This window comes from Frankliniella occidentalis, unplaced genomic scaffold, assembly GCF_000697945.3.
Source record: "Frankliniella occidentalis isolate FOCC.00 unplaced genomic scaffold, Focc_3.1 Scaffold503, whole genome shotgun sequence".
Classification (NCBI taxonomy): Eukaryota; Metazoa; Arthropoda; class Insecta; order Thysanoptera; family Thripidae; genus Frankliniella; species Frankliniella occidentalis.
Genome location: NW_026267621.1, coordinates 84,169 through 95,915, shown reverse-complemented (window position 1 = coordinate 95,915; position 11,747 = coordinate 84,169). Strand labels below are relative to the sequence as shown.

General features: G+C 53.5%; 2 protein-coding genes across 2 annotated transcripts in view; one reads left to right on the top strand and one right to left on the bottom strand.

Annotated features, from left to right (window-relative positions):
• Positions 1 to 11,747, top strand: part of LOC127751467 (uncharacterized) — a gene marked incomplete at its 3' end in the record, with an annotated part of 78,200 nt that overhangs the window by 31,520 nt on the left and 34,933 nt on the right. The window lies entirely within an intron of this gene.
• Positions 3,392 to 5,292, bottom strand: LOC113202090 (uncharacterized). Its single transcript, XM_026416156.2, has one exon. It carries the CDS (start codon positions 4,385 to 4,387, stop codon positions 3,392 to 3,394), a length of 996 nt encoding a protein of 331 aa, XP_026271941.2. The 5' UTR covers positions 4,388 to 5,292.

Genomic DNA, 11,747 nt, shown 5'->3' with positions numbered 1-11,747 from the left:
GTTAGATACATGTATATAGTGGGGGATATTTATCCACCACATCCCTCCGCTGAGAAGTGAATTGAACCACGGAGAGATTCACTTTAACTAGGAACATACCGGTCTGGGAAACGAACTGTCCTTCCGAATTTTGTTCGGCGTTGAGAAGGCGTGCCAGCAGGTGGGGGTGGTGAAGCTGTTGCCACCCTTGTTGAGCGTGCTGGAGGGGTTGTGCGCTGGGGCGTTCCCAAGGGAGCGCCAGGGGCTGGCGGGCGCTCGGCAGGTGTTTCGGCAGGGGCGCGGCCGCCACCTTCTGGGTGTGGCTGCGCTGACGGGCCGGGCGACGAGGCAGGGGGATGAAGGTCAAGGCCGGCTGCGTCGGGTGGTGCGGGTTGCCTACCCGCCACGGCTGTGGTGGGAGGCGCCGCTGTGTCGTCTCCAGCGAGCAGGAATGCCGGTTTGACGCGATCGATCGAGACCACGTCCTCTTTGCCCTTCAGTAGTATGCGGACAGTTTTCCCAGAGTCGTCCCAGCGAACGACTTGGTATGGACCGGTGTATGGCGGCTCGAGCGATCGGCGTACGCGATCCGTTCGGAGCAGCACATGGGAACATTTGCGTAAATCTCTGTGAACAAAAGAAGCAGGATTAGCATGGCGCGAGGTGGGCACAGGGCGTAGAGTGCCGAAATACTGTCTGAGACGCGTCAGGAGTTCTGACGGGCTGGAGGCGTCAGCTGGGGGTGCGGTGAGCAGGTCAGCCGGCAGGCGCAGAGGCTCGCCGTAGACCAGCTCGGCTGTTGTCGTCTGGAGGTCCTCCTTGAAGGCAGTCCTCATTCCAAGCAGGACGAGTGGAAGGGCCTCCACCCAGGATGTGTTAGTATAACACATGATGGCGGATTTCAGCTGACGATGCATGCGTTCCACGGCGCCGTTACACTGGGGCCGGAAACTTGTAGTGTGAGACAGGTGGATGCCGAACTTTTGGGTGAGTTCGGAGAACAGGTGTGAGCGAAACTGCGAACCACGGTCAGCTGTGATTCGCTCGGGCACACCAAAACGCGAGACCCAGCAGGTGAGGAAGGCGAGGGCCACAGTCTCCGCTGTAATGTCTTTTATGGGAAAGACCTCGGGCCAGCGCGTGAACCTGTCAACACAAGTCAAACAGTATTGAAAACCTTTAGACGGGGGCATTGGACCAATTAGATCAATATGCACGTGTCCAAAGCGTGCTGTTGGTGTGGCGAAGTTGCCGAGGGGCGCCGTCACGTGGCGCGTGATTTTTGAGCGTTGACAGCCGAGGCAAGCGCGTGTCCACGCGGCGACGTCCTTGTTGATTGAAGGCCAAACATAACGGTCAGTCATCATTTTAACAGTGCAGCGTATGGAGGGGTGACTGAGCGAGTGCGTTTGGTCGAAGATGCGGCGGCGCCATGATTCGGGGATGAAGGGCCGCGGGCGGGCTTGGGACAGGTCAGCCCAAACAGAAACATCTGTGCCGGGGATCGATACTTGACCCAGTTTCAGCGATGCGTCAGGTGATCTCGGCCACTGGTGAAGTTCGGCGTCATCGGCTTGCGCTTTTGACAAAGCGTGAAAGTCGATCGACGGGAGGGTGACAGCGTCACAGCGTGACAAGGCGTCACTCGTCACGTTTTCAGAACCTTTAATGTGCTGAATGTCTGTCGTATATTGAGATATGACAGTCAGCTGGTTGCGTTGGACAGGAGACATTTTGTCTTTCTTCTGCGTAAACATGTAAACCAAAGGTTTATGGTCTGTGAAAATCGTGAAATTCTGACCTTCTAGAGCGTGACGGAAGTGCTGAACAGCTTCATAGATACCTAACAGTTCACGGTGGTAGGGTGGCCAAGCGGACTGACGCTCAGTGAGTTTCTTAGAAAAGAAACCAAGGGGCTGCCAAGCACCGTTAATTTCTTGTTGCACAACAGCACCTGCAGATGTCAGGGAGACATCTGTAAACAGAGCCAGGCGCGCGCCTTCTACTGGGTAAGCCAAAAGTGTTGCATCTGCAAGGTGATTCTTGCAGGCAGCGAAGGCTTCTTCTCTCTCAGGGGTCCAGGGGAAAGGGGTTGATCCTTTCATCGTGGGGCCGGAGAGGCCTTCGTGGAGAGGGGCTTGATATTCAGCTGCTCTCGGGAGAAATCTTCGGTAGAAATTTATCATACCCAGGAAGCGACGCACATCCTTGACAGTTTTTGGCAGAGGATATGCACGCAAGGCTTCAACGCGCTCTTCAGGGGGAGAAATCCCTTCTGGGGTAATTTTATAACCCAAAAATACTAGTTCAGTTGCTTCAAAAATGCACTTGCTGGGGTTGATCACGACGCCATATTGTGACAGTCGTGAGAGGAGAGTCCTCAAGTTCTCTCTGTGTTCTTCCGGCGTTCGGGAGAAAATCAGGATGTCATCAATGTAGCAATAACAAAAATCTAGGCCGCGTGTCACTTCGTCCATAAATCTTTGAAAGGTTTGGGCAGCATTGCGCAAACCAAAGGGCATGAATGGAAATTCAAACAAGCCGAACGGCGTGGCTATAGCCGTTTTACAGACATCATCTGGGTGGACTGGTATTTGTTGATAAGCCTTAACCAAATCCAGTAGTGCAAAAATTTTACATCCAGCAATATTGTATGAAAAATCATGAATGTGACGCACCGGGTAGCAATCAGGTATCGTTCGGGCATTAAGACCTCTGTAGTCTCCCGTGGGTCTCCAGCCAGTTCCGCCCTTCTTAGTCACCATGTGGAGACCAGAAGACCAAGGGCTGTCAGATGGGCGCGCAGCGCCATTTTCTAACATGCTCGTAAACTCGGCCTTTGCCGTGTTAAACTTTTCAGGGGCGAGGCGCCTGGGGCGGCAAGACACGGGTGGGCCGGGAGTGGTGCGTATGTAATGCACAGTCTTGTGCTTAATTTCACGCATTTTTCCAGGAGGGCGTGCAATATCCGGAAATTCTGCAAGCAGATCAGCATAAGGCTGTGACTCATGCACTGCCTTTACGCTGTCTTGGGCTGTGGCGGTAGTGCGGGCGAGCGTGTGCAAACCCGTTTTACCATCAACAAGCCGTTTGAATTTACAGTCCGGAAGTAAATGGTAATGAGCGAGAAAATCATTACCGATAATTGGCATATCAACGTCAGCGATAACAAAAGACCAAGAGAAGGCTCTTCGAAGCCCAAAATCCAACACTTGAGGTAAAAGGCCATAAGTTTTGATATCGCTGCCGTTGGCGGCGCTAAGGACATGGTTTGTCGGTTGCACATGACGACCAGTAATTAAGCGACGGGGGTAGCAAGTCAGATCAGAACCAGAATCGACAAGATATTGTCGTTTTGTGGTCCTGTCGGTGACAACAAGGCGGCTACCTGAGTGACAACCAACTGCCGCATTTATTGGCTGCCGGTGCCGTTTCCCGGTTTGAAAGAGCAGGGTTGCACACACTTGTGTGCCTTCTCGCCGTGGCGAGAGTGGTACCAGCACATTTCGTCCTGTCTGTCCCGGGTAGGGCGGGAGGTTGCAGCACTCCGAGAATTGTCACGAGCGCGAGAGAAATTTCGGTTGTCCCGAAAATTACTCTGAGAGCGTGAGCGAGGCTGGCGCTCGTCTCGTCGGCCAGGTGGGGCCGTAATGCTCTCAATTTTCAGATTCAATTTTTGCAGTGTATCCAAAATCATTGCGGACACATCAGGGGAGGGAGGTGGGTCTCTTACAGCCATAACAGCGCTGGGTGTCACTGAAGCGACCTGCTCGACTATCTTATCGGCCATTGCAGCTAGTGCATTTAAATCCAAATTGGAGTGAGAGGACAAAATGGCCGAAGCCGTTGCAGGAAGGCGCTGCAACCAAATTTGGGAAAGCAGCGCTTCGCTCACAGTAGCACTAGACCCAGCTAGTGAACGCAAGTGTCGCAGAAATTGCGATGGCTTGCGATCACCGATTTCCTCTTCAGAAATCAATTTCCGAACACGTTTTTGTTCAGAATCAGACAGGCGAGATATCAAGCTGGTTTTCAAATTTTCATAAGTACGGTCTGCCACAGGACCACTGATAATATCCTCGACCTCAGCAGCGGTAGCTGTGTCAAGCTGACCCACAACCAAATGGTATTTTTGGCTATCTTGGGTAATATTATTTGTTGCAAAATTTGATTCAGCTTGAGCGAACCAGACACTGGGTTTGTCTGCCCAAAACGATGGTAGTTTGCCACTCACCGCATTTGTCCTGTTTCTCCTTTCACGTTCACGGTCACGTTCGATGGCTTCCAAGGCTCCTCTGGCGGAGGCAAGGGCGATTTCAGCGTTGGCTCTTGCAGTTTCTTCTTCTTGAAGATTTTTCTTGACGGCTTCTAATTCCCTCTTCAATTGAGCTACTGTCTCGGTTGCCATTTCTTTTTAAAATTTACTTTTTACTTTTTTTAGTTGCAAAAATTTTTGAGAAACACGAAACACGGCCTATCAGGCTACTTTGCAAAATTTAAATCACGTCGGGGTCACCAATGTAGGTGTGCTTCGTGTTATTTCAACGGAATAAGTAGCCAGAACCGTAAAGAATGATTGGATTAAAACATGGCGAGTTTATTTCCGAGCTCAGAGACAAATCTTGATTACAACAGTAGCAATGTCTTAAAGAATTAAGTTCTCAATAACTTGACTAGTGAGTTAATTGGGTCAAGCGGTGACACACTAGCGAAAGAGAGTTTCGGTGCAGTAGGCCAGCAGGCCTGACCGGATCAATAGTCCGTCGGATGGGCCACGCCCTTGTGGGTGGCGAGCCGAGTGGCGCGGCGCTACTCCGTGACTGCGGGGTTACTCACGTCGGCAGGCAGGGGAGGGGCGGCGCGATAGAGAACGCAACTCGGTGATCGAAGCAGCGCTCCGCAAGGGGGGGAGCAGATATGGACCTCACGGCGGAGCAGGCTCGGAGAGGGTTGAAGCGGAGTCCACTAGCAGAACGGAGGCGAGACGTCCGTCGTAGAAGCGTCCTTCTGGGCGGCGGCTCGGTGTAGTCGCCACGACCTCCGGGTCGGCTGCAGGACGAGCGGAAGCCAGGTGTGTCGTCGGGCAGAGCCTCCGGCGGCAAGGCGAGGTGAGGCCCGGGCGCGTCGCCGGACAGGGCCTCCGGCCGCGGGGCGAGGCCTAGCAAGGGTTACGACTGGTGCGGTCCTTGCAGGCTGATGACTGGGCCAGGTGCTGCTAGGGCTTACTTCGGGTGAGGGCTCCTAGCGGCAACTGTGCGGAAAATTCGGTGTCGCGAGCTTTTATAATTTCTGGGGAAAACTTCCCCTCCGCCGATGCTGGCGGATTTCCTGGAATCGAGTGACCACGCCCTACCGTCCATCCTTCCCCCACCGGCAGGGTGAATGCTTGCACTGCGCAGGCCCAAAAAGGCGTCGCATAGAGGTGCCTATGAAAAAGCGACAGATGGCGTTGCATGTACTTCCCTGGCCACTGTCTGGCGGGGGAGAGGAAGGGAAGGCTACTGGCGCCAGGTGTGAGGGTGTGGTCACGAGATCGATATTTGACCTAAATAATATGCTGCAAAGAATTAAAGGCAAACAGTAAAGCCAGAAGGGCTGTGACGTGTAAGTCAAACATGTGACGGTAGCCTGTATGGGAAATGCATTTGCGGTCCGTACACCGCTATTGCATATCGATTAATTTGGGAAAGTTAATAACAAAGACATGTGCCGAATAATTGAATATAAAGAATAGCACAACAGGCGCGTGAGGTACAGAGTGATTAAAGCAAGTTGCAGCATACCTAATTACCTAATAACTTAATTAACTTAAATGTAATACATTACCAGATAGTAGAGTACATTGATATAGTTAGATACATGTATATAGTGGGGGATATTTATCCACCACAATGTCATGCCTTGTGCCTCTCAGCCTCAGCGCTCCGCACTAGAGTACAAGCAATGACACATCGTTAAGTAAAGTATTATTAATTTCAGTTGTGTATGATGTATCATCTGCTAAAAAGAGACTGTTGGAGCAGCAGACAGCTTTTGCAAGTACTTGAGCAGCACGTGACAGTGATAGCAGCAAAGCGCCCTGACGCCTTAAGCCCAGGCTCCAGGCATATGCGTCTGAGAGGTTGAGAGGTAGAGGGCATAGGTAGAGAAAGACAGAAAGGAAGAAAGAAATAAAGATATATAAGAACGAGAGAGAGAGAGAGAGAGAGAGAGAGAGAGAGAGAGAGAGAGAGAGAGAGAGATGGGTCATTTTGTAATGATACGAACGAATAAGCTGCTGCGAGGCATCACGCCGTGTGTGCTTGCAGTGCAGGCCGTGGGGTGTGGCGCGTTGCCCCTGATGAACTCCAAGTGGGGCGGCATCCAGGCCAAGGAGCAGCAGCAGTGCCTCGCAGAGACACAACATCAAGCATCAAGTGGAGGATCCGACACGTCTGTATAATAGAGTCGCTACTGGCGGCACGGCGGGCCAAAGCGCCCTGTGTTTGTGTGTGTGTGTGTGAAAGTAGTCTCGATTGGGCACACAGTCGGCTCCGAAAAAGCCATCACGGAGGATGAGAGATATGTCGGTGGCTTCGCCTCTCTTCTCATTCCGCTCCACACATCTCTCCGACCTGCTCATCCTGAAAATGACCCTCCAATGGGGCAGATTTCAAAAGCTATAATATATCCCCCCAAAACAAATGGCCCGCGTGTGTTTTGGAAAGCGAAAAGCGTTTCCCGACGATAAACGGACTGGCTACTAGTGGCTTATACACAACGAGTTTCGCGCAGAGTGAAAATAAATATTTCTGGCGCCGTTAATTGGCTGGGGAGTGTGTGTGTGGTGCGCGGCGTGCGGAGCCGCGTCTAACGAACTTCTCGTTTGTGACTGTACCAGACGGCGCCAGGCGGCACTGCGAGGTGCGAATCTGCTGCGGGGGCCTCCTATGGCGGGCCCCGGGCCGGACCGAGAGTGTTTTCACTTTTTACGGCCGACGGTATGCTGCTGCTGCTGCTACCGGGCGCTTAATATCGATATCCAGTCTGAAGCCGTCGTTGACGTAACAACACGACATTGGACATACCCTTCTGTCAAAAACACTGTTCTTAAATGACGAATCTTGTTTTTGTTTGTTAGCAAAAGAAGAAACCGCATTCCCCCCCCCCCCTTTTTTTTATCCCAGTGCCGCACGTTGAAAGTCGAGGAGACCCGCCTTTTCTACCGGCCGATCGTGTTTGGCTCAATGGATATTTTTGTCAGTTCATCGATTGTGCAACGAAACGCGAAATGACCGGAGGGGTCGGCGTGGCGGCCGCTGCAGAGAAGAGATCCCTCCGGATAGCGAGGGACGCGCGGCCCCGGCGCTCCACTTGCGGCAATACTCCACCACCACCACGACCACCGCGGCGGATAGAGTGAGGACCGATAGAGCGGGGCGCGGATAGATACGGAGACCCGAGCGCGCGTGGGAGACAAGAGAGACGGGAGCCATAGATGGATTGAGCCGCAGCAGCAGCAAAGGCGGCAGCGGCAAGGAATTGATAATTCGGCGCGAAAATCCTTCCCGTGTAGCAGATGCAGTGGCAGCAGCAGCGGCGGCGGTGGCGGCAGTGGCAGGTGTAACACCTGCCATTAAGGACCGGGGCTCCCTTTGGCCCTCGCGAGGGCGCCTTACCTTGCGTCACGCGGCCGCGTTGGGCAACAACAGTATCGTGACAGTGTGGCGCCCCGCGCACCGCACGGCCCTCTCTCCTCTTGTGTCTCAAACTCGTCGAGTAAGAGCAGCAATTAAGGGGGTGTCGGCCCGTGTCGCGAGATTCACCTTTTCGTTATCAAAAAACTTTACGCCCACTTATTTTCATCTTTTCTCGTACGGAATACAGTTGTGATGGTAAGTTGGTGATCATCTGCCCCATATCACACTCTGCTGGGCTTTTTCAATTTAGCAGTCGCCTCTAGCTTGGCGTGTGCGCTTATTTGTGCAGCCGGTATGGTATGGTTACACAAGGCGATTTTTATTTCCCCCCTTTACCGCCCCTCCCCGCCCCCGCCACGCCCGCACAGCGTCTCGCCCGATTCGCCGGGATGTTCTCTCGGGGCCGGATGACACTTAAATTAATTAGAGACGCCCCGTCTCATTAAGTTCCGCGCATTAGCCGGTGCTCTTCATCAGCGCCGGCCGGGCCTCTCTGGCCGCCGGCCGATCGCTCATGATCTAACTCCGCATCGCATCCCGCGCGCCGCGGTTTTCCCGCCCTCTTTTTCAGTGTTTTTTTCCCAGAATGTTTGATGCTTGCTGTTTTTTTTTCTTCAAAAAAACTTAGAAATAAAATCAAATAAGGTAGCCAGGAACTCTCCGTGTCCAATTTCCTGGCCCAGTATAACGGGCATTGTAAGTGTAGTATGCGCGCGGGCGTGTTGTTGTGCCCTGCCGAGTGTTTCTCGTGTTTACCGCGGCCCGGCGAGGGGCCCGGGCGGGGGCCCCATTGTAGGCAATACCGGCGACACCACGGCCGACCCCGCCGGGGGCCCAGCAGCCAGGCCCGGCCAGGCCCGGCCCCGGGGCACACGCCGAACACGGGGGACCCATTTAGCCGTGTGGTGCTGCTGTGGCTGCACCGCCGCTGCTGCACCACTGCCGCCCGCTCCACTGCTGCTGCTGCTGCGCTCTGCGCTTCGGAGAGAGAATCGGCCGGCTCCTTGCAATTTTCCCTAATGACGACGACGACCTTACCGGCAATTAAAGGGGCATAAGCTTTACTCGCATTGGTTATTCCACCCAGGCGATCGAATTCGAATTCAAGGCAAAAGGACATGTGTGCTTCTAAAAATAACCTTTAAAGTAACAAAGTAACAACGAATTAGTTCGAACAAACAAAACGAAGGAAAGCGACTAAAAAGAAAAAAAAAACAGGCAAGAAAAAAATCATCAAGGATTATTTTTGCTTGACCGTAATGCACATCTCAAATAATTGCCCAAAGGACGAACTAGCTCAAGTGTTGGGCACTTGTGCCAACTGCTTTCTCCACCACCCCGGCAGGCGGGATTCTCTTCTTGTCGCGCGCAGACTCGCGGGCTGCTGTGCGTGGGTGCCACTGCCGAGGCCACTCTGCCCTGGCGGCGCGGCTCTTCACTTCACTTTCGACTCACTCGGCGCGGCGCAAGCCCGGCTTCTTTGCGGCGCAATGCCCCGTATGATTGTTGTAATTGCCGTTGATGGTTTTGGCGGGACCCTCCGTACGTACGGTGCGCCGTGTGTTTTATTTTTGTTGACATAGGGAAGTCCGACGTACCGCTATTGTTGAGCCGTTGTCCTCCGCGTTGTCCTTTCTGTGTCGCTTCCTTTTAATCTAGGAACTAAATAAATATCAGTGTACTTCGACCTCCCTCCCCCTTTTCCCACTTACCTTTTAGCCGCATATTTGCATATTTCCCAGAGGGCTGTCGCGCGTTCCTACAGACTCGCTGCAAATGACGGTCTTGGCGTCTCCAGCGCCCTTATTCCCTCCCACTCTCCTCCCTTCTCTATCGTCCTCTTTTGCCTTTTCTCTGCCCCCCCCCCCTCTTCCCATTTCTACGACAGTCTTTATAAAGTCACTGCTCTAATGAAAATGAAACTGCAATTTGGTGTACATCCCCGTATCTCCGTCGCCTCTGCGTTGCATCAGCCTGTGAGATAGGCAACTCAGGGGCACGGGCGTGCTGCGCTTGGTGAAGTTGCCTACCTCTCCGGCTGCGGGTGATCGTGCGTTCTCACGCAGCAAAATACTCCATAACTCCCCCTTTACCCTTCTCCTGACTTGGATGTGCCGGCAGTTTGAAATGGGTGAACAAAAGTGGAAGGTGGAAGAAGAAGAGCGAAGGTGAAATTGCCGGGATAGCGAAAAAAAAACTGTGTCTGTGGTCGGTGTGTTGTGTGCGTGCGCGCGCTCGCTTGTGTGTTGTTTGTGTGAGTATGTGCGTGTGTGTGTGTGCACATAAACTGCTGATGACTCCGCCGCGCGCACTTACGGTCGAGTATCGGGCCGGCTCTGGCTGCTGCTGTGGCGCGCCGTATAGCGCCCCGCTGGCCGGCCGCACTATCCACTCGGGAAATTGTCGATTATGAGACCGCAACTTTCTTTCTTCATTTAGCGGCCGACAAAGGCGGCGCTTGAGCGGCGGCAGCTCGGCCGGTGGACGTGCATCGGCCGTGCATCGGCCCTGCATCGGCCGGTGCTTCGGAGGGGTGTGAGCGCTCTGCCGAGATGACCTGGAATAAAAAAGGCGAGGCGAGAATAAAACACGAGCGTTTCCTTCGCTCTGAACGGGCTCTCTGAGGTTGTCTGACATAACGTACACAGTCACCTGTCTTCCATCGGAAAAAAAGCACACGTAAGGTGTTATTGGAAAGAAAGGGGCAGCTAGCTCTGTGAAGGCAACACGTGAGCGTGAACAAACAAGAGAGCCGTCGTGGTGGGGTCATTGTGACTCGCCTGGTATTTGATTGAAAGTGTGCGCAAGGCCACCTTCGCCCGACACACACATACGAACTCGGGGGCACTTGCACTCGTTGCGCCGAGAATCATGTGTATTTGTCGGCCATTAGGAGAAAGCTCCCCATGCTGCTCTTCTTGCAATAGTGGTCGTCATAATCATTGTTGCAACTCGTCGTCATACACAAGAATGCTTTCATTGGCTCGAGGGCCGGGCTGTCTGTGCGCTAGGCAACCTCGCGTAGGCAATGGGTGGGAAGCGATTGTTACGCGCCCGGTAGCCCGGCCGTAGCCATAGGATCCGTTCCTTTTACCTCATCGGCCGTTCCCACCGCGGTCGGTCTCCCCTGCTCTTTTCTCTCTCTCCCCCCGTTTTTTTCTTTCTATAAGTTTTAGAGGCGAAAAAGAAATATATGCAACATATGAGACATTTCGTTATTGTTTGCCAGATGAAAGCGAGAAGGGAGCCGCGCGGTGCTGCCGTGCGCGCGGGGGCGGGGACTACAGAGGCGGTGTTCGGCTTCCTGCTTGCCATTTTTTTTTGTCGTCTCTCATTACTGTCTGATTTTCTAAAATGCATGTTTCGTTTGTCCACAGGTAAGTGTGCGCGAGGGACCCCCTCCACCACCTCCTCCTGGGTGGCTGCCAGCCCCGCCAGCCCCGATTGCCAGTGGTGTGTGAGTGCGGTGAGATACCCATCGCCACGTCGGGAGAGGCGTCTGCGCGGCAAACTAATGTAGCGTCCCACCGGCGTGTCCCTCTTATCGGAACGTATAGGGGAGTGCCGCGCGGTGCGCGAGTCCGCCCCGCTCAGTTAGCTGCGCGCATTTGTCAACACCGCCTTTTAGCACAGCTCTGTCATAGTCGACAGTTTTCTGTGTCGGTAATGATTTTTTTTTCATTTTCGTTTTTTAAACATTCTCCATTTTTATTTCTTACCTCTTTTTCCCAAAGTGGAGTGGACGTACTATCTTTTACTCGCCTCTACTTTTTTTCATATCGTCCGCGATCGTTCCCGGTCCGCGTGTCGTCGTCGTGGTGCGTAGTCTCGCCGCGTAAGGTCAAAGAAATCTCTCGCGGGCGCAGAAAGGAAAAGAAGAGAACTTGTTGCAGTCGTTCCTCCTCCGCCGCCCCGCGCACCGATATGGGCAGCCGTTTTCAAAGACCGGAGGGAGGAAGAAGATGACCGTTCGGGCGGGCGAAGCTGGTTCACCTTTCGCCTCACGTCTGCAGCCCATCACGGCGCCCACCCCGCCCCGCCCCGGTCAATCAATGAGCATAATGGTCTTAATGCCGGCCGCTACCGGGG

Excerpts from the sequence above, each read along its gene's own strand:
- LOC113202090 (XM_026416156.2), bottom strand. The coding sequence starts at position 4,387 with ATGGCAACCGAGACAGTAGCTCAATTGAAGAGGGAATTAGAAGCCGTC.